The sequence below is a fragment of the Lutra lutra genome, chromosome 11 (assembly GCF_902655055.1).
Source record: "Lutra lutra chromosome 11, mLutLut1.2, whole genome shotgun sequence".
Classification (NCBI taxonomy): Eukaryota; Metazoa; Chordata; class Mammalia; order Carnivora; family Mustelidae; genus Lutra; species Lutra lutra.
Window position 1 is genome coordinate 44,603,733 of NC_062288.1, and position 19,532 is coordinate 44,623,264.

General features: G+C 34.1%; 1 protein-coding gene across 7 annotated transcripts in view; it reads left to right on the forward strand.

Moving 5' to 3' along the window:
• PHF14 (PHD finger protein 14) overlaps positions 1 to 19,532 on the forward strand; it is a 236,083-nt gene that overhangs the window by 29,716 nt on the left and 186,835 nt on the right. For all 7 annotated transcript variants that reach the window (XM_047694282.1, XM_047694283.1, XM_047694284.1 and 4 more), the window contains exons 5-7: positions 3,242 to 3,401; positions 8,806 to 8,917; positions 12,041 to 12,178. In XM_047694282.1, coding sequence (XP_047550238.1) covers positions 3,242 to 3,401; positions 8,806 to 8,917; positions 12,041 to 12,178 — 410 coding nt within the window. The remainder of the gene's footprint in view (positions 1 to 3,241; positions 3,402 to 8,805; positions 8,918 to 12,040; positions 12,179 to 19,532) is intronic.

The window sequence follows — 19,532 nt, forward strand, 5'->3', positions numbered from 1 at the left end:
TCAGGTTGTTTTTAGGTTTAATCTCTATGCAGATTTTTGCCAGTGTGTAGAATATTCTTTAAAAAGTAGAATGCAAATTTTGCTTTATTGTAAAAAAACTGCTGTGATTTACCTTGATTTTGGCAAATAAAGTGAATAAAATAACCCCACAGGGGCTTTGTTATTTTGGTAATTGCCTACTTTGTGTGAATACAGATGAAAGAATTTACTTCAAAGGAACATTATTTTGTAAAGAAAATAGATTTTTTTTCCTTGTAGTATTGTATAAACCTTTGAGATAGCAGATTAATTTGTATTGTTTTGTTTTGTGATTTTTCTTTGAATATGATATTTTGCTTACTATTGTGTTTACTGAAAAATTCTTTTATTGGTGATAATAATAACTGCCCCCAAGGAGAAAATTGTATTTCCTTTTCATTTTGGGATTTGTCATCCAAAAATATGTACCTAAACAGAAGTGAAGATAATGACTATCAGCTACAATTTAATGATATTAAAGAATTTAATAAGTTTTGATTTCTTTGCTCATCTTGTGTACTATAGTATAGCTACTTTGAAATCTTTTCTTTGGCAAGCTTTTGTATGATTGTCAGATTACGTTAAGGTTCACTGTTAGAAAGCCTTTGAATAGCATGAAGATGACAATTATGGCATCTGCTTGAGGCAGCTTATGTAAGTCATAGTTGCATACCAACTTTTTAGTTTTCTGCCTACCAGGCTATTTTAATCTATAGGCAGTGGTAGCATTGTGTGACTTAAATAGTTATACATGACTATTAACCTGTTAGTGACATCTAGTAAATTAATGTTGGTATTTAAAATTACTTACTCGTTGTATATGGTTCTCTTCTTTCTGGGTGATTTAACTCAGTATTTATATATTTATTTATTTATTTAATTTGAGTATCTTTGGTGTTTGTGAGAAGACACTCTCCAGTTTAGGCTCCAATTGTTTAGTGTGTAACAGTTCAAATAATCACATCTTACACTGGATGCACATAAACCTACTTGTGTGGTAAAGCCTTTTGAGAGATGATTGTTGCTTACATATGTTTCTTACAGTGTTTTTTGGTTTGTTTGTTTGTTTTTATTTTTAATTTTTATTTTTATTCTTTTAAAGATTTTTTTTTTTAAAGATTTTATTTATTTATTTGACAGACAGAGATCACAAGTAGGCAGAGAGGCAGGCAGAGAGAGAGGAGGAAGCAGGCTCCCTGCTGAGCAGAGAGCTGGATGTGGGGCTTGATCCCAGGACCCTGGGATCATGACCTGAGCTAAAGGCAGAGGCTTTAACCCACTGAGCCACTCAGGCACCCCTTTTGTTTGTTTTTAATGTCTTCAGTTTATAGAGGTCACTTTGGATGCCCCTTAGAATTTGGCACTTAGACTCTTAGAATAAACCTGGTCAGAAGATCCTGGGGTGGTTGGTTTATTTGGCTATTTGTAGAAGCAACCTATCTTGGAGAAGTAATAAATGTGTCTTGGGAGATTAGAGAAGTGCTCATGCCTAAAGGTGATGAAGGCCTAGAATTGTAGTTTATTTCTATTTATGCATTAATTTTTTTTCTCTTCAGGATATTTTTATCATGAGGATGGTGTTTTCCTTTCTAGAAAAAGAGAAATTAGGTAATATGAAGTTTTGGTGTCAAGCATCATTTAGGGAAAAGAAAACTATTTAGGACTCGTGATTTTTATAGTCCATAGTGTAAGTCATCAAGAGTTCGTCATGGTTTTTTATAGTCTGGGTGAAATGATTTCTGGACTTTTCAGTTGCCCTTTATTGGGTTTCATATTTATCAGTACTATGTCAGTGCCAATACATTCTTCTTGGTATTTTAATACTGAAAAAAAAATTATTCATGGTAATGGATATGACATCACTTTCTAGTGAGTTTGGTTTGTCACACACTAAGAGCCTCATCAACACTGAGTTCATTGAAAAAATTGAGTTTCAGGAATTTTAATGAGAACCTGATCTTACCAAAATGTTCAGTGATGTTTTGCTTGAATTTCCTATTGGCGTACATGTTTGATATCTAATACACTCTTTTTAAGCTCAAAATCAAGGAAAATATTTTTGATTTTATAAAAATTTTAAATCTGGAAGTGCAAATAGTAACTTTAAATATAATTTGTAATTGTAGATATGTATATTTGCATTGATAAGGAAACATTTTGCTCTTAATAATTGAAAGGTAGTTAAGTGTAACATGACCTATTCTAAAATGTAAAACTAACTAATCTTGTTTGTTTGCAATGAGGATCTTTAAAAATTTTTATCACATTTTCTAATTAAATAATTTAACTTCTCTCAGAATATTGTTAAACAGAAAAAGAATAATCTCCTGTTTTCATTAATTTCAGTTATCGATAAATTTTTACAGAAGATAGACTTATAAATGTTTTAAAAAGATCAAATACCTTCTAGAACTTGAAGTTGGCTCAATTGTAAATGGAACTCAGTTTGTCTAACTCTAGTCTGAACACTTCAAATTGTTCTATAACCTTTATGTCTGTGTGGGTTTCTTTATGTATTTTTCTTTTACTAATACTTAACTTGTGTTTATGGTTATAGGAGTTTGTGTTTTACCTGTCATCTTCAAAGTTAGAGACTTTTTTGATTGTCTATTTGTTTTGTGTGAGCATGGTCTTAAATAAGTTTAAGTGTCCATTATAAAAGGAGCTCCATAAATACTAATCAGTAGTTCCTAGCTGCAATTTCATTTCTCCTTAATGAAAATTTCTATTTTTATGTAATCTTTTATTATTTATTTATTTATTTAAAGATTTTATTTATTCATTTGAGAGCGAGAGAGTGAGAGAGAGCATGAAAGGGGAGAAGGTCAGAGGGAGAAGCAGACTCCCCATGGAGCTGGGAGCCTGATGTGGGACTCAATCCTAGGACTCCGGGATCATGACCTGAGCCAAAGGCAGTCGCTCAACCAACTGAGCCACCCAGGCGCCCTATTTTTATGTAATCTTTTAAAGAACTATACATTTTTCTATTCCCGTAATGCTGTTCCAATAGATGTAAAATTATTTTAAAAGGTCATTTTTGTTTCATTGTACATACTATGGTAGGTGAAAAAATACTTTTATAAAATTATTTCACTGTTTTGACTTTAATATCATTCTTATAAACCATTAATTTTTCAGATTTGTTCTCTAATTCCCTTTTTATTTTGTAATTTTATAAATGAGTTAAACAGTAACCTACTTAATCATATCTTTTTTTTTTTAGGTTGCTATGGAGTTGATGGAGAGAGTGACTCTATTATGAGTTCAGCTTCTGAAAACTCCACGGAACCTTGGTTTTGTGATGCCTGTAAATGTGGTGTTTCCCCTAGCTGTGAACTGTGTCCTAATCAGGATGGAATTTTCAAGGAGACAGATGCTGGAAGGTTGATGTCATAATTCTGATGGGTTAATATGCCTGCTTTATAATGTGTCTGCTTCTGACTATTCTAATTTTTTTCAGTTACAAACTTTTGCTTGATTGTTTCTTTGTATTTTTTTTGGCATAGGGTAAAAGAACAGTAGGCTACAGATCAGGGGAAGAGGGAGGAAAGACTTTATTGGTTACCTGCATTTGCCTTTATAACCATAGTCCCATTTAATCCCATTAATCCCATTAATTTAATCCCATTTAATCCCATCATCGTTAATGAGATAATGAGAGGTGCTAAAGTTTGCCATTTTATAGGTGTAGTACCTGAGGCTCAGATCATAAGTAATCTTAATTTGATCAAGGCCATAAGCAGGTAAGCAGTCAGATTTGAGCCCAGATCTGTCTGATTTCAAAAGTATACCAGAAGACAGAACCCTACAGTGGTTTTAAAGGGGAACTTTACACAATTATTATGCTATGATAAGAGTAACTGTGATATCACAGCCTGTACCCCTGAAACAAGTAATACTATTATATGTTAATTAAGAAATAATTAAAAAAAAGTAATAATGTACTACCTGTTGGCTAATTGAATTTAAATAAATAAAGAAAAGGGAAAAAAAAAGTTACTGCAATATAAAAGAACTCTAAAGGATACCCTAAAGCTGAGGGAGAGTATCCAGGGAAAGACAAACTTGGAAGACTCCCGCCCCCCCCGCCCCCCAGTCCCCTGGCCAAGGCTGGAGTTCAGATGGTAATGGAGAAGGTTTAGTTGCAACCTTTTATTTTTTTTTTTTTATTTTTTTTTTTAAGATTTTTTTTATTTGTTTATTTGACAGAGAGAGATCACAAGTAGACAGAGAGGCAGGCAGAGAGAGAGAGAGAGAGAGAGGGAAGCAGGCTCCCTGCTGAGCAGAGAGCCCGATGTGGGACTCGATCCCAGGACCTTGAGATCACGACCTGAGCTGAAGGCAGCGGCTTAACCCACTGAGCCACCCAGGCGCCCCTAGTTGCAACCTTTTAGATGGCAGAGATGCTTACTGGTTTGCCTGGGTTAGAACTGGGTCTTTAGTTCTTGGCAAGTGGGTGTCTAGGCACAAGTTGGAGAGGGAACTGGGGCACCAGTGTGGTGTCTGCAGTATGTGGGTCCTTGTTAAGAGGGCCATAGAAAAGTGATCTTCAGGCTAGGGTGAGGTCGCAGAGTCAGTAGTTGCCGTATGTGGCTGGGGCAGAACCCTGGCAGTTGCTCTTCATCATCCCTACTGCGAAGTGCTTTCCTCCTGTGCTCTCTACCACTTCTACTAAGACAGCTTCATATCATGCTCACTGTAAAGGAGAAATGCTGAAGGGATTTTGTCCGTTATTGCATAGCAGGTACTTAAGGTGGATTTGGAGCTGAGAGGCAATAAATTGGTAACTGGCACAAAGACCTATGTTTCTTTTCTTTTTTTTTCTTTTTTCTTTTTTTTTTTTTTTACTACACTCATACTCATCTTTATTACTACATTTGAGCAATTGTCATCATAATTATGTTGACATTTTTCATGTTTTTGACCAAGAGACTACTATCTGGGTAGTTTAAGAGTAGTTTCTGCCCTCTTATATTTTATGGATCATTATCTACCTGACCTCCCCATCCCGTACCCCATCCCCTCCCATATAAGAGAAGTACTAAAATAAGTTTTTTATTTTGTGATTTTTTTTTTATTTTGTGATTTTTTTATTTTGTGATGAACTATTTCAGTATTTTTAAAAATATTTAATATACATGAATGATAAAATAATGTATGTAAATTTTCAGCATTATTTTCTATATTTTAACATTGAAAAGGTTAGGATACATTTTATCCCAAAATAAAGATAGTCTTTAAAATTTGATACATGTTACATTAGTAAAGTCAAAAATATTTTTCTTATATTTCCCTCAATTGTTGGTGGAAAGGCCCCTGAGAAATGTTGCCATACAAGTTGTTGGGATAGCATAGCATCTACCATGGAATCTTGGAGAACCCTGTGTGTTGATGTGTAGGATAAATGGCTGAAAATCTTAGCTCTTCTTCCTCATTGTACATCCAAAAAGATGAAGTAAAATATGAGGCATAACAAATGACTTGATGTATTGACATGAATCTTTAGTCTCTATCATAGACCTGAGCATTATTTCATGTTTGGACTGATTTGGGCCCAGAGTTAGGGAATTTAGTACAGCACGAAAAGTATAGGTTTTTAAGTTGGACTGCATATATTTGAGTTCTGGTCTTTTTTTAATAACTGGGATTATAGGCATGTGATTTAACCTTTCAAAACCTCCATTTTCTTAGTACTTTTGAGAGGAAAGAGGTGATTCCTATAGAACAATACAGTTTCTGGAGCATAATAAGTAGTTATAAATGTCTCCTTATTTCTAATGCTGCTTCTATTGCTTTTCCTATTACCAGTATTCCATTTCCTTAAGGTGATCATAGAGTACCAGCTGCATAAATTCCTCCTGATAACTATTTCGTCCTGACAGTTGAAATTTTTGGTGATAAATCGTGGTGAATAAGTAAGACAACTTTGGAAAACACAGAGCTTCCTTTTAGGGAAAAGAATTTGTTTTACCTCTTTGCTTGTTCATAAGTTGAAAGTTCTGTTGAAAAACTGTAAAGTATCTGTCTTTTCATGCTATTATAATCCACAAAATAACTTGTAAAATTGTTTCTGAATGGAGAAAAGAGAGGCCCTTTTATTTAGATTCACTGAGAAATATTTGTATTGACTTTGTGGATCTTACCTGTATATAACTTCCCTTGATGGTACAGCCTGGCAGAAGTTCTTTTTATAGTATTTGAACATTTTATTTGCATTGAGGCACACACTCATCTATAGGCTATGGTGGAAATTATAGGTCTTGATATAGTTTGAAGGATATGGTTAAAGCTGGATATACTTTGATTCAAGGCAAAAAAAAAATAAAATTTGACAAGTCATTTAGTATTCTAGCTTCAGTATGGAAAAGAATGAAAAAGGTATTGAAACTGTGTATCACATAGGCTAATTAGACTTTTTCCCCTCTGATTCTGATGGGAGCCGTTCTACATAGAGAATGATGTGCTTTAATGTGTGGAAACCATCAGTACTTTTTGTCATTAATTTTTTTTTTTTTAAAAGATTTCATTTATTTATTTGGCAGAGACACAGTGAGAGAGGGAGAAGCAGGGGGAGTAGGAGAGGGAGAAGCAGGCTTCCCACTAAGCAGGGAGCCCAATGCTGGGCTCAATCCCAGGATCCGGGGATCATGACCTGAGCTGAAGGCAGATGCTTAACGACTGAGCCACCCAGGTGCCCTGTCATTCAATTTTTTTTTTTTTTTTTTGTCATTCAATTTTTATTCCATTCGTTAGGAGGAGTATTTTACCCTGTCTCAAGTGGCTTCTATTTACCTGATTATGGGAAGTATTAGATAGGCTCTAATCCTTAAAGATTTCATGCCTAACACTGTGCTACAAGTAGTTCATGTTAAGTAATAATAACTTTCAAACTGCCTTTGTGGTGCTCCGTTCCTCAGAGTCACTTAGTAATTGATTACTGAATTAATAAAAGAAAAATGAAAATAACATAGTGGAAGTGGATTTATTTTACATGTCGTAAAGGTACTACAGATACAAAGCATTTCAAAATCGAATTTGATTGATTAAAGTAGTTCCCATTCTAAGTGAGTCCTAGATAAATCTAGTTAGTTTGCTTTTTTAAAATACATGTTTTAAAGGATATATTTCTAGTTTCCATGCTAGAATGACAATTTTGACTCTTCATTTTTTGGTGGTTTTATGTGGTGCTTGTTTTCTTTTTCCTTTCCCCAGTCAACATCTGTCCTTATAGCTCCAGAATGAATGTTAAAGTAGCAAAGATTATTCCTTTTTGATTTCTTCATTTGTTTTAATTACAGAGTTCTAAAGTATGTACAATTAAACAAATGAACAAAAAATTATTCACAACAGGTATTAAAAAGGAACAAAATTGTCTCAGCTGTTTGATATGCATTTTAATAAAGACTCAAGTTGACATCCTCACATCAGTGGTTGGGGAAATGATACACTTGTGTGCCAGTCACACTGAAATGGCAGTTTAAATCTGTAGTACTTGCATGACTTGTACTAAAACATTTTCAGAAGGTCACTATGAAGCAAGCAGCCAGCTGTTGGGTTTATCAAAGATAAACTCCTACAGAGTACAGTGGCATTTAATACACCAGTGGAGCATGAAAAACCTGCGCAAATTAAATTGAGAAAGCAGCTGCTTGTTGAAGATGTGTATCTTTATATTGAACTCCACAGGATGCATTTGGGAAGTTGGATTAAAACATTTTATCAAGAAAATCTCAAAATCTTGGATTTTCTTCTCAATAAAAAAGATAATTTCTAAAGATTTGTAACTCTTTTTCCCAGTGCCTCTATAAAATGATTCTTAGTCTTAATCTTTTAAAATTTATAGTGTGTCACAAAACACAACCATGTAGCCGTCATAGCCTCTCAAGCTGTGATAAAGCAGAATTTGTTATTAATGTAGTCACAAGGTTAAGAGAGATTTGCTATCTCATTTTTACCTTCTTTCTTAGAGAAGTATTGTAGATCTGTTTAAAATTCAAAATCCGGTGATCCATATATTGTGTGGTTGTATATGAACAGAAGGGGTTCCTAATGCATTTCAAAAGTTTCAGCGCAACTTTCAAAAAAAAAAAAAAAAGAAATTAGAATCAGCTCCCCTTTTAGTTTTGAGCATTCTTTGTTTAGTGTTGTGCATCATTCAGACTTAAAAAAAATACATGGGGCATGTAAGTTTTAGTGCATAGTTTGTATGGTGAACAGATGAGTGAAATAGGACTTCCTTTTATTATTACAACTGTTCTGGACAGTCTTCAGGAATCAGTTTTAACCTGGAGAGAAAGTCAGGATGAACACCAAAAATTGTTTTAAAGTGTTCTGAAGGACTATTCCAACAGCTTTTAGAAAAAAGTAACAAGGAAGAACAATTTACCTAATAACTGCAGAATTACTGCACAGTTCTTAAATTAGATCCTTACTTCTCAGTGTTTAAAATAATGAATGTGAGTACCTTTCCACGCATAAGAAAATGATGTTTTGTTTCATTCGAATAGTGGTTTTGTGCAAATATTTAAGAATAACAGGTGAGTGCAAAGAGCAGTGAATTGAAGTGACGGGCAATTATAGTTGTTCACTCTTCACTTTGGCTAAGTGCTAGAAAACTACTTATTGCAGTTGTGCTTATTCCGTATTCTTCAGGTATGTGAGATTCTGAGATCTGACCATAGAATTCTTTCAGTAGTTATTTGAGATGGCACATATTTTATGTTTATTTTCCTCTTGGGCATTTTATGAAAGGGTTTGATAGCAAAATCATATTTTCTCTCCTCATAGATGGGTTCACATTGTATGTGCCCTATATGTTCCCGGAGTAGCCTTTGGAGATATTGACAAATTACGACCAGTAACACTAACAGAAATGAACTATTCCAAATATGGTGCCAAGGTGAGACAAAGTTTTCTTGATTGTTTAAAAGAGAAAATTTTTACTTACTAGTTTATATGGTTTTTTACTAATGTCCGTATCATTGTTGAGTATAGAAATGCTTATTCTTATTATACTATTTGTAGAGCAGTTAGCACTTAACCATCTATTATTGATAGTAATTTTCCCAGAAAGCCCATAATTTATAAATTCTTTCATGTATTCTTAATTTAAAGTAACTTGTAGGGTCAAATGATAATTGATTCTACTTTCATTTCGGTGGCATTTAGCACACTCCTTAGCACATACGAATTTTCAGACCAGTCAGAACAAATACAAACCTATTTCTGACTTTACTTTTGAAGTGGAATTTACCAAAATTATGAAAAGAGTACAAAAGGCACCTGATGTTTTACTTAGAATTGAAGGAGTGTTGTGTTTTTGTTTTTTGTTTTTTTAAAGACTACACCTGTTCAGCAACCTGTCAGCCTCAAGTTTATGAATTGGTTTTTATTGCTTGAGCTTTAGGATTATAAGTGATAAAAATACACTTATTAATTTAAATTTAGGTATAAAATTACCACAGACATGCCTGTAATATTAGAATGAATTAGGCACTGATAACATTCTCTTCCATTGCTGTCTCTTGGGAAATTGGGTAGGAAGACTCTTGAAAAGCATTAGTAACACATTAAAGTGGGATGGGAAGCTTACAGGTTGTTGGAAAATTCTGATATTGAAAATTCAAGAATTTGACAGTTTCTGCTGTTATATCCAGAATATCCTCCTTTGGTTCTAACCACCACCTGCATCCCTCACCCTCCAGCCTCACTCCAAAGCTCTTGTGCTTTAGTTTGGGTAATTTCTATTGAACTATCTGCAGTTCCCTCTCCAAAAATAGCTAAAGTCCCCAGGGAGAAAAACAGGCCCAAGCACTGAACTTACTTTCCTGGTCCTCAGGTAATTTTATACTATGTTGTTATTTCTCTGATGCCTTTAAGTTATAGTTTTAAAAAAGTTTGTCCATATTTTCTAGTTTCTAGCAGGATTAGTACGAATTGCCTAGTGCACCATTATTGGAAGTGAAAGGTACTGCTTTTTGATAACAGTTTCATAATTCACACAGAGCCTAGAAGGGACTAACTTAAGTAATTTTCAGTAGACAGACATTAGTATCATAAATACAAATCTACAAGCACTGAAAAACACAGGGACCAGATATTACTTCATATATCTGAAGCCTGCAGTGACCTCTGAACCAAAAAAGAGAATCATTAAATATGCAGTTGTGACCTGATTTTTCATTATCACCTTTTGTTTTGATGACCAGGAAGTGGAGTAAAAAATAATGTATTCTCTAGCTCATTTGTAAAATGAGCTCTTCTAGACCTGTCTATCCATTTCCTAATCCTGGTTGCTTGCTTTCTTGAGTTCTCAGTTGCTTAGTTGCCTAGCATTTTAAATGATTCAAGCAATTGAGAAAATTCCCTTTTCTTTACTAGATTGTTGTACAGTCTTCTCAAGACTTTATGGTCAGGAAATTTTTCCTTGTATTCACTCTGAAATCCCTTGCTCTACTTCATCATATTACATTGAATTAGTTTGGGAACTATCCTGAACAGTTTGGTTCTGTTTGTGCTATTGATATTCTTGAAATAATTCTTCATTTCTCTTTCTTCCTTCCTCTCTCCTGTCTCATTCTTTCTCTCTCTTTTTTTTTAAAGATTTTATTTATTTATTTGTCAGAGAGAGAGAGGGAGAGAGAGCGAGCACAGGCAGACAGAATGGCAGGCAGAGGCAGAGGGAGAAGCAGGCTCCCTGATGATCAAGGAGCCCGATGTGGGACTCGATCTCAGGACGCTGGGATCATGACCTGAGCCGAAGGCAGCTGCTTAACCAACTGAGCCACCCAGGCGTCCCTTTCTCTCCTTTTTTGGTTTCATGTTTAGATTGCTATTTGCTAGGATTTTATACCATACACCTTCTACTGTTATTGAAAAAAGACACATAATCAAGCAGTAGAGTGTCAGGATTTGGGTGTGTTTTCACATCTGTGCCCAGAGTTCTGTTCTTGCTGTTTTCATTCATTGCTGATGGATCACTTTGGTGCTGTCTACCTATAAGATAGTCAATATGTACACTGTTAAAATGACATTTTTAGTATCTTTTGGAACTTATAAATTTTTTTCTTTATGTTTCCCTTATATCTAATTTACTTAGAATGTATTTACTAGAAACAGTTCTTTAATTGTCAATTGGCAGTCTTTCAGAATTTAGCAGGGTTTTCTTTTATGAAGATTATAATCACTAGAGTAATTTATATTTTAGACCAGATTTTTTTTCTTTGTGCTTTAGATAGTGAAAAGGATAAAGTTAATTTGGGGGAATTGGGAGCAATCTCAGGTTTAAACTAACTTTTAGTTTTATAGTTTTTTCCTTTGTATTCAGAAAGGATGTAATTGGCTGTAATATCTATCACAACAAATTAAATTGTTTACTTAAGATTACTTTTAATTCTCTTTAAAGTATTTCTCTTTAATAGTATTTAATTCTCTTAAATGTATTTTAAAAATACATAATTTCTTGGACTGTGTTGCCTAGATTTTTTGGTGAATTTTTCTCTGACTTCTTACTTATTTTCTTAAATTTTCCAAGCAGTATTATATTGTTCAAATCAGTATAGGTTAATAGTTAAGAGCATGGACTTTAAAGTAAGATTACCCTGGTTTGAATATTGACTTGGCAGTTATTTTTTGTGTTATTTTGAGGAGATTTCTTAACCTGTCTTCAGCTCCGTATTCTCATATGTAAAATGGAGATAATACCCATTCCACATATTAGAGTGGAAGGTTCCACAGTATGGTTACGTACATTAATAGATATGAAGTGCTTAGAATAGTGCCTAGCACATAGTAAACCTTCAACTTATTATTATTACTGTCATCATTTTTATATCAGTGGAATTTGGTTTATTGGAACTATAGAGAGAATTTTTTCATATAAATGCTTTTCTTGCCTTTAATTACTGTTTCTATTAATATGCTATTGATTCACTATTTGTATCTTATGGATGCTTTGTATGAGAATGCAGTCTTGTTCTAGAGATATTTTTATTCTGAGAGTTTTCCTATTATTCCGTTGTAGGAGTGTAGCTTCTGTGAAGACCCTCGTTTTGCTAGAACTGGAGTTTGTATTAGCTGTGATGCAGGGATGTGCAGAGCCTATTTCCATGTGACCTGTGCCCAGAAGGAAGGTCTGCTTTCAGAGGCAGCAGCAGAAGAGGTGGGTTTATTTAAACTCATCGTTGTTGAATATGTTCATAAGATGTCTCATGACTCTAAATGTCCCACAACAGGTGTGCATCATAAAAGAAATTAACAAGCTTATTTTAAAAGTCTTTGCCCAGATCACTGATCTAAAATTCCAAAAGTAAACAGTATATGAGTTTTTTTCAGTTTGAAAGCTAGTTAGGCATCTGGAAAATATGTTAACTAAAATTCTTAATAGTGACAGATATATCTGACAGATAAAATGAAACATAATCCAGGTTGTTTTAAAGCATTAAAATGTCAGCATCTTGGATAACCTTACTCTTTCTGTAAATAAAATCATTACCCCATCTTCAGTATCTGTATTTCTCTCTTTACAATTGTTTTTTTTTTTTTTAAAGATTTTATTTATTTATTTGACAGAGAGAGATCACAAGTAGACAGAGAGGCAGGCAGAGAGAGAGAGAGAGAGAGGGAAGCAGGCTCCCTGCCGAGCAGAGAGCCTGATGCGGGCCTCGATCCCAGGACCCTGAGATCATGACCTGAGCCGAAGGCAGCGGCTTAACCCACTGAGCCACCCAGGCGCCCTTTACAATTGTTTTTTATTTCATAATTTTCCTTCCAGGTTTATTAGTTTTAGATTAAGTAGTCAGTTGTTTTCAGAGTATGTTTTGGGGACTCCTTAATATTCTTTCAAAGGGTCTATAAGGTTAAAACTATCTTTGTAACAATTATGAGAATGGTATATACATTTTTTTTACTCTTATGAGCAATAGTGGATATTTTCAGAGATTATATAACACATAACAGTATAACATAATGTGGAAATAGTTTTGAGAATCCAGCTATTTTTTGAGAATATTTTGAGAATCCACTATTCTTTTATGTGGGCTATTTAGATGTTAAAGAGATTTGCAAAAATGTAAAACAGTGCCAATCCTCTCACTGAATTTGTATATGTAAATTATAGTATTTTTAATAAAAATGTTATTTATCTTAACATGTGATGAGATTATTTTAAAATGAATAAATATATTCAAATTTTATTTATTATTTTAACTTCTGATACAGAGACCGTCTATAAATAACTTACATACGCTCTTTTGGGCTCCAATAAGTTTTAAGACTTAAGGAGTCCTGAGACTAAGTTTTGTTGCTTCTTATGTAGGCAGGTATTTGAGTGTTTGCTTGGTAATTCTTGCTGTGTATTCATGGTGGATCTGTGGTATATCCAAGTCTCTTGTTGAGTTACTTCTTTTACTGGCTAAATTTTTGTGTCATATAATAACATGCTTATTATATAGGGTCTTTATCTTACTTATCTTTATCTATAGACAGGAATCAAGTGAAAAAGATAATCTGATGAAAATTTGTTGTGTAGATTTACAGTAATATATTTTTTTAATAAATTCAATAGCAGTTATATGTTGGTACATAGTTTTATATCAGTCTCTGATTCTTATGAATTGTACTTTGATTGACTGATGAAGGGTACTGGGTAAACATTGAACATTTTCACAGCTCTTAGGCAGAAACAGAGGTATAATGAATTATATAATAGGGTAGTGTGGATTAGTTTTGACTACAATTCAGGATGGTGAACAGAAGTGCAGAGGGGCAATACAAGTAAGATTTAGAAGACCAGGTAATCCCAGGCGAATACTTAAGATCACAGAATCTGTTAGGTTATTACTGTACTGTGGCAAACTCTGAGCTTTGCAGTCTGGAAACTCCTTTGTAGCTGTTTCTTTTAGAACTTATTGAGAACTTTACCTTTCATACTATGGTAGTTTGGGTTCTTTTGTATAGCACCATTCACCATTTTTTGGGGGGTGGGTAGATAGTAGCTAAGGAAAATATGCGAAGTTGAAGTGCCTTGGTGGCGCAGTCATTTAAGGGTCTGACTCTTGGTTTCAGCTCATGTTGTGATCTCAGGATCATGCGATCAAGAGGCCATGGCTTTACTCAATGCAGAGTCTGCTAAAGTTTTCTCTCCCTCTGCTCCCTCCCCCGCATGCTTACACATGTGCCCATATATGCGCTCTAAAATAAATAAAATCTTTAAAAAAATAAAAAGAAAATGCATGGAGGAGCCATATACTGCTGCCTTGTTATGTATATTTTTGGGGGGGGAAATGATTTAAAACATATTTGCATATGTTTCTGGTATCTTGTTATAAAATAGAATTGGAAAATTATAAAGATTTCAGAACAATGTTTTAAAACCCAAGACTTTTTGTGAATCTATATCAGTGAGGTTTGCTCTTGGCAGTAATCATTCTGTTAAAAGAAGTTCTTGGCTACTTCTTATGATTGTGCTTCTATAGACTAAGATTCATGTAATATAATAGTATATTTAATTAAGAAACATTTTAAATTAAAACATCTATTGTTTGTGAGCATATCTTCTGTTTCAATTTTCTATGACATTCTAGAAATCTTCTTTCCGCTTTTTTAAAGACTTGTTTGTTAAGCAGGATTTCTTCTTAATGGCTGTTTTATATAGGCAGTAAAAGAAAGGTTGAAAAAGAATTAGTACCTCAGTTTCATCCAGTGACTTCACATACCTTACCATATTTTAATGATTATTTATAGCCTTCTGACATAGTACTTTCTCTCATTGGTGAGGATCCATTTGAACTTTCTATTCTTTCTGATCCACTTTGTGAAAATTCCAGGTTATTTAGAATATTCAAACCATGTTATGATACAACATATTTATTACTAAAACAGCAATAGCACAGATTCAGTTATGCTGACTGAAATTTATGTGATTATATTTTACACCATTTAGTTAACCTTCAAGTTACTTATATTTCATGTAAAACATATGGTAGTTTCTTCTGTGATAAAGTATGATTTGTCACACTCTGTTACCATGTAGAAAATTCTCTTTGAAACAATAAAAGATTACAGATTTTATTGATTCCTTTTTTTTGCATAACCTTTGACTTAATGGACTGGAATCATTCATGGATTAAATGTCAAGGGCCCAAGTTAGATCTTTAGTTATTGAACTGATGCCTTAATATTGCTGGGAAAACCCCAGTTGGTAGGAATGGGCTCTTGGTGGATCCAGTAATTTTACATGAATTCATCAAGAAGTTACATTGCTTAAAACTTGACATTTTATATGAGATCTTCAGTAATACCTTTATTTGGCTATTAGGCATTTGGTAACTTACATTTTTATTTTAAGAAGTCTTTCATTTTAAAATATATATATAGATATATATATATTTAAAATATATACCTTTGGTGTATCTGTATCAACTGTATTCAACTGTATCTTTAGAGTATGTCTAGAATATGTCCACTTCTTAACAAATACATTGCTGCTATCCTAGTCCCAATAGTCCTTTGTCACCTGAATTAATAACATCCTAACTCTTTCCCTACTTTTTTTGCCTTTTTAGGACAGAGGGTGGCAATTTTTTTCTCTGAAGAGCCAGATAGTAAATATTTTAGGCTTTTTAGCCCTATCATTTGTGTCACAACTATTTAACTTTTTGCCATTGATTGTGAAAACTGTCTTAGAGAATATGTAAATGAGTAACTATGGTTGTGTTGAAATAAACTGTTTCCAAAACAAGCTGGGCTTAGATTTGGCTCTTAAGTCATAGTCCACCAATCCTTTTCTAGTGAATAGAGGACCTTTTCAGTAACAACTAATGCTGTTCCTTTAAGATCTAAGTCAGATCTGCTCACTGATCTGATCAAAACCCTTCAGTGGCTTCCCATCTGATTCACACTAGAGGCCAGTTTTTTGTTTGTTTGTTTGTTTACAGTGATTATAAAGTTCTGTGTGATCTGGGTTCATATTACCTTTCAGACTTCATCACTTCCCCTCATTCAATCTCCCTGGCCTTTTCCCTGCTCCTGTAATGAATGTGTTGGGTAAGCTCCTGCTCTGGGCCTCTGTACTTGTTTCCTTGCATGGGCTGCCCTTCCCTCACATATGTCCTCATGGCTCATTCCCTCACTCTTTACAGATTAATTAATTAATTAATGATTTTATTTATTTATTTGACAGAGAGGGTCACAGTGAGAGAGGAGACACAAGCAGGGGAAATGGGAGAGGGAGAAGCAGGCTATCTGATCCCAGACTCTGGGATCATGACCTGAACTGAAGGCAGATGCTTAACAACTGAGCTGCCCAGGCTACGCTCTCACCTTTTTTTTTTTTTATATATATTTTATTTATTTATTTGACAGAGAGAGAGATCACAAGTAGGTAGAGAGGCAGGCAGAGAGAGAGGGGGAAGCAGGCTCCCCGATGAGCAGAGAGCCTGATGCAGGGTTTGATCCCAGGACCCTGGGATCATGACCTGAGCTGAAGGCAGAGGCTTCAACCCACGCTCTCACTTTTTGTTTTAGATCTTCATTCCATGTCTGCTTCTCATTGTGGACTTTCCTGGTCACTGTGTCTAACATTGTAACACTCTCCCTCCATGATACTTTCTAATCCCCTTTCCTATTTTTTTGCCATCTTTTTAGTACCTAACCACTGTCCAGTATATTGATTCTTATTTATCTTGTTTATTGTCTCTCACCTTTATTAGAACATTGATTTATGAGGAGAGGGTTTTTTTTTTTTTGTTTGTTTTCTCTTGCTTTTCACTGAGTCTTAGTCATTAGAATACAAGTTGTGAGGGAGTGGTCCCTTTTATCAGTCAGGTTTTGTTTGATCAGCTCTTTAGCATTATTGGCTTTTTAGGTAAGATTTTATTTAAAAAAATAATTCTAGGGTACAGTTAGTTTTCAAATCATCATTTTGTGTTGTAGTATTTTGCATATATCCTTTCCCATTTATTTAATTTTCTATTTATATAAAGGCATTGCCTGAGGGTATACCTTTGTTATACTTTTTTGTGGTTTTGGAATAACTGTTTATTCATATGTGTGTCTCTTTATCTCTTTGGTTTACATAAGATAATGTTTCCTGCCATCCCAGCTCAGGGAACTATTAAAACATGTGTTAGCAAATAGGTCACTTTCACTTTGGTACTTTTCTAAGGTAACCTTATTTAACCTTTATTTAAAGTTTAACTGTAACAAGCATGATGTATTTGGGGTATATGCAGAATATATCAATTTTTTAAAATAGTCTATATAAGTTCTATTATTAGACACATACCTGGACAAAATTATTTTGATTCTTATGATATTCTTTTTGCTAACATGAGTTTTTTACATTCTGATGTTGTTACATTTTTTATTGTTGCATTTTGCCTTACTGATTTTTTTCTTTTGAATTAACCTGAGAATACTGATAAGCCAGTTTTTCAGTACATAGTATTCTTTCTCTTAGTTCTTAATACTAGGTGTTGCTGTGAGTTTGCTTATGAATGTATTTGGTTTTGTTGTGATTTTGTTTGTTTTCATCTTTTGACCACCTTCACCCATTTCTCTCCTCCCATCTCTTCCTCTGGCAACTACTGGTCTGTTCTCTTTATGAGCTTGTTTTCTGTGTGTGTATGTGTGTGTGTGTGTGTGTGTTTTAAGAGTCTGCATATAAGAGGGATCATATAATATTTGTCTTTCTCTGTTTGGACTTATTTGACTTATCATGATGCCTTTGAGTCTATCCATGTTGTCATAAATGGCAATTTTCATTTTTTATGGCCAAATAATAGTCCATTGTATAATCTATATCACAATTTCTTTATGCATTCATCCATTGATGGACACTTAGGTTCCATATCTTGTCTGTTGTAAATAATGCTGCAGTGAACGTGAGGGTGCATATATCTTTTTGAGTTAGTGTTTTCATTTGCTTTGCATAAATACCTGGAAGTAGAATTGCTGGCTACATGGTAGTTCTACATTTACATTTTTAAGGAGTCTCCATACTGTTTCCTATAGTGGCTGCACCAATTTACATTCCCAGCAGTGCACAAAGATTCCCTTTTCTCCACATCCTCACCAGCACTTGTTATTTTTTATCTTTTTGATAGCAGCCATTCCAACAGATGAAAAGTGATATGTCATGTAATTTTGATTTGCATTTTCCTGATGATTGATGATGCTGTGTGTCTTCCATACACTGGTTGACCATCTGTATGTCTTCTTTGGAAAAAATATTCATATATTCTGCCCATTTTTAAATCAGATTGTTTGGATTTTGTTTTATTTTGTTTTGCTGTTGATTTATATGAGCCCTTTATGTATTTTGGATATTAGCCCCTTACCCAGATACATTATTTGCAAATATCTTCTCCCATTTAGTAGATTCCTAGATTCCTTTTCATTTTGTTTATGGTTTCCTTTGTTGTGCAGTCTTTTTAGTATAATGTAGTCCCACTATTTATTTGCATTCGTTGCTTTTGCTCTTCATGCCAGATTTTAAGATTTTATTTATTTATTTGACAGAGAGAGAGAGAACACAAGTAGGCAGAGAGACAGGAGGAAGCAGGCTCCCTGCTGAGCAGAGAGCCCGATGCGGGACTCGATCCCAGGACTCCGAGATCATGACCTGAGCCGAAGGCAGCGGCTTAACCCATTGAGCCACCCAGGCGCCCCTTCATGTCAGTTTTTAAAAAGTCATTGCCAAAACCTTTATCAAGTAGTTTTCTGCCTTTTTTTTTTTTTCTAGTTTTATGGTTTCAGGTCTAATGTGCGCATCTTTAATCTATTGTGTAAGATAGTGGTCAGGTTTTATTCCTTTGTATGTGGCTGTATCCTTTCCCATTGTATATTCTTGGCTCCTTTGTTGTAAATTAATTGACCATACATGCATGACTTTATTTCTGGGCTCTTTATTTTGTTTCATTGATCTATAGGTCTGTTTTTATGTCAGTCTGTAACTGGTTTTAATTATTGTAGCTTTGTAATACAGCTTAAAATCAGGGTGCATGATGCCTCTAGCTTTGTGTTAGGTTATAACTGGCTTGGTTTTTATCTTATAGATATAATGAATTATGTAACTGATTTTATTAACTCCTTTAATTTTCTAAAAATTTCAGAGCCACATTTGGAGTCTAATGCCAATATGCATGGGGTCTTTAAGATATGTCTTGGCTGTTTATCTTCTTGATGTTGCATCTTACTTAGTTTTTCAGCAGCAAGTAATAGAACATTTACAGTGACCTAACAGTAATGTATTAACTATCTCATATGACAAGAGGTATAAACATATGTAGTTCTGGGGGTTTTTTAGTGGCTTAACAACCCATCTATTTTATCCTTCTATCCCATCAGCATCTTTATGGTTTCCTTTTTTGTTCTTGTTAAGCTTGTTGGTGTCAATATTGTTGGAATGATACAAAGCATTCAGTATTGTTGGAATGATCCTAAGCACTTCATTTTAGAATTCAAAAGAAGAGAACAAGAGTTCTCTTCTTATTAGAAATGAAAAATTTTCTCAT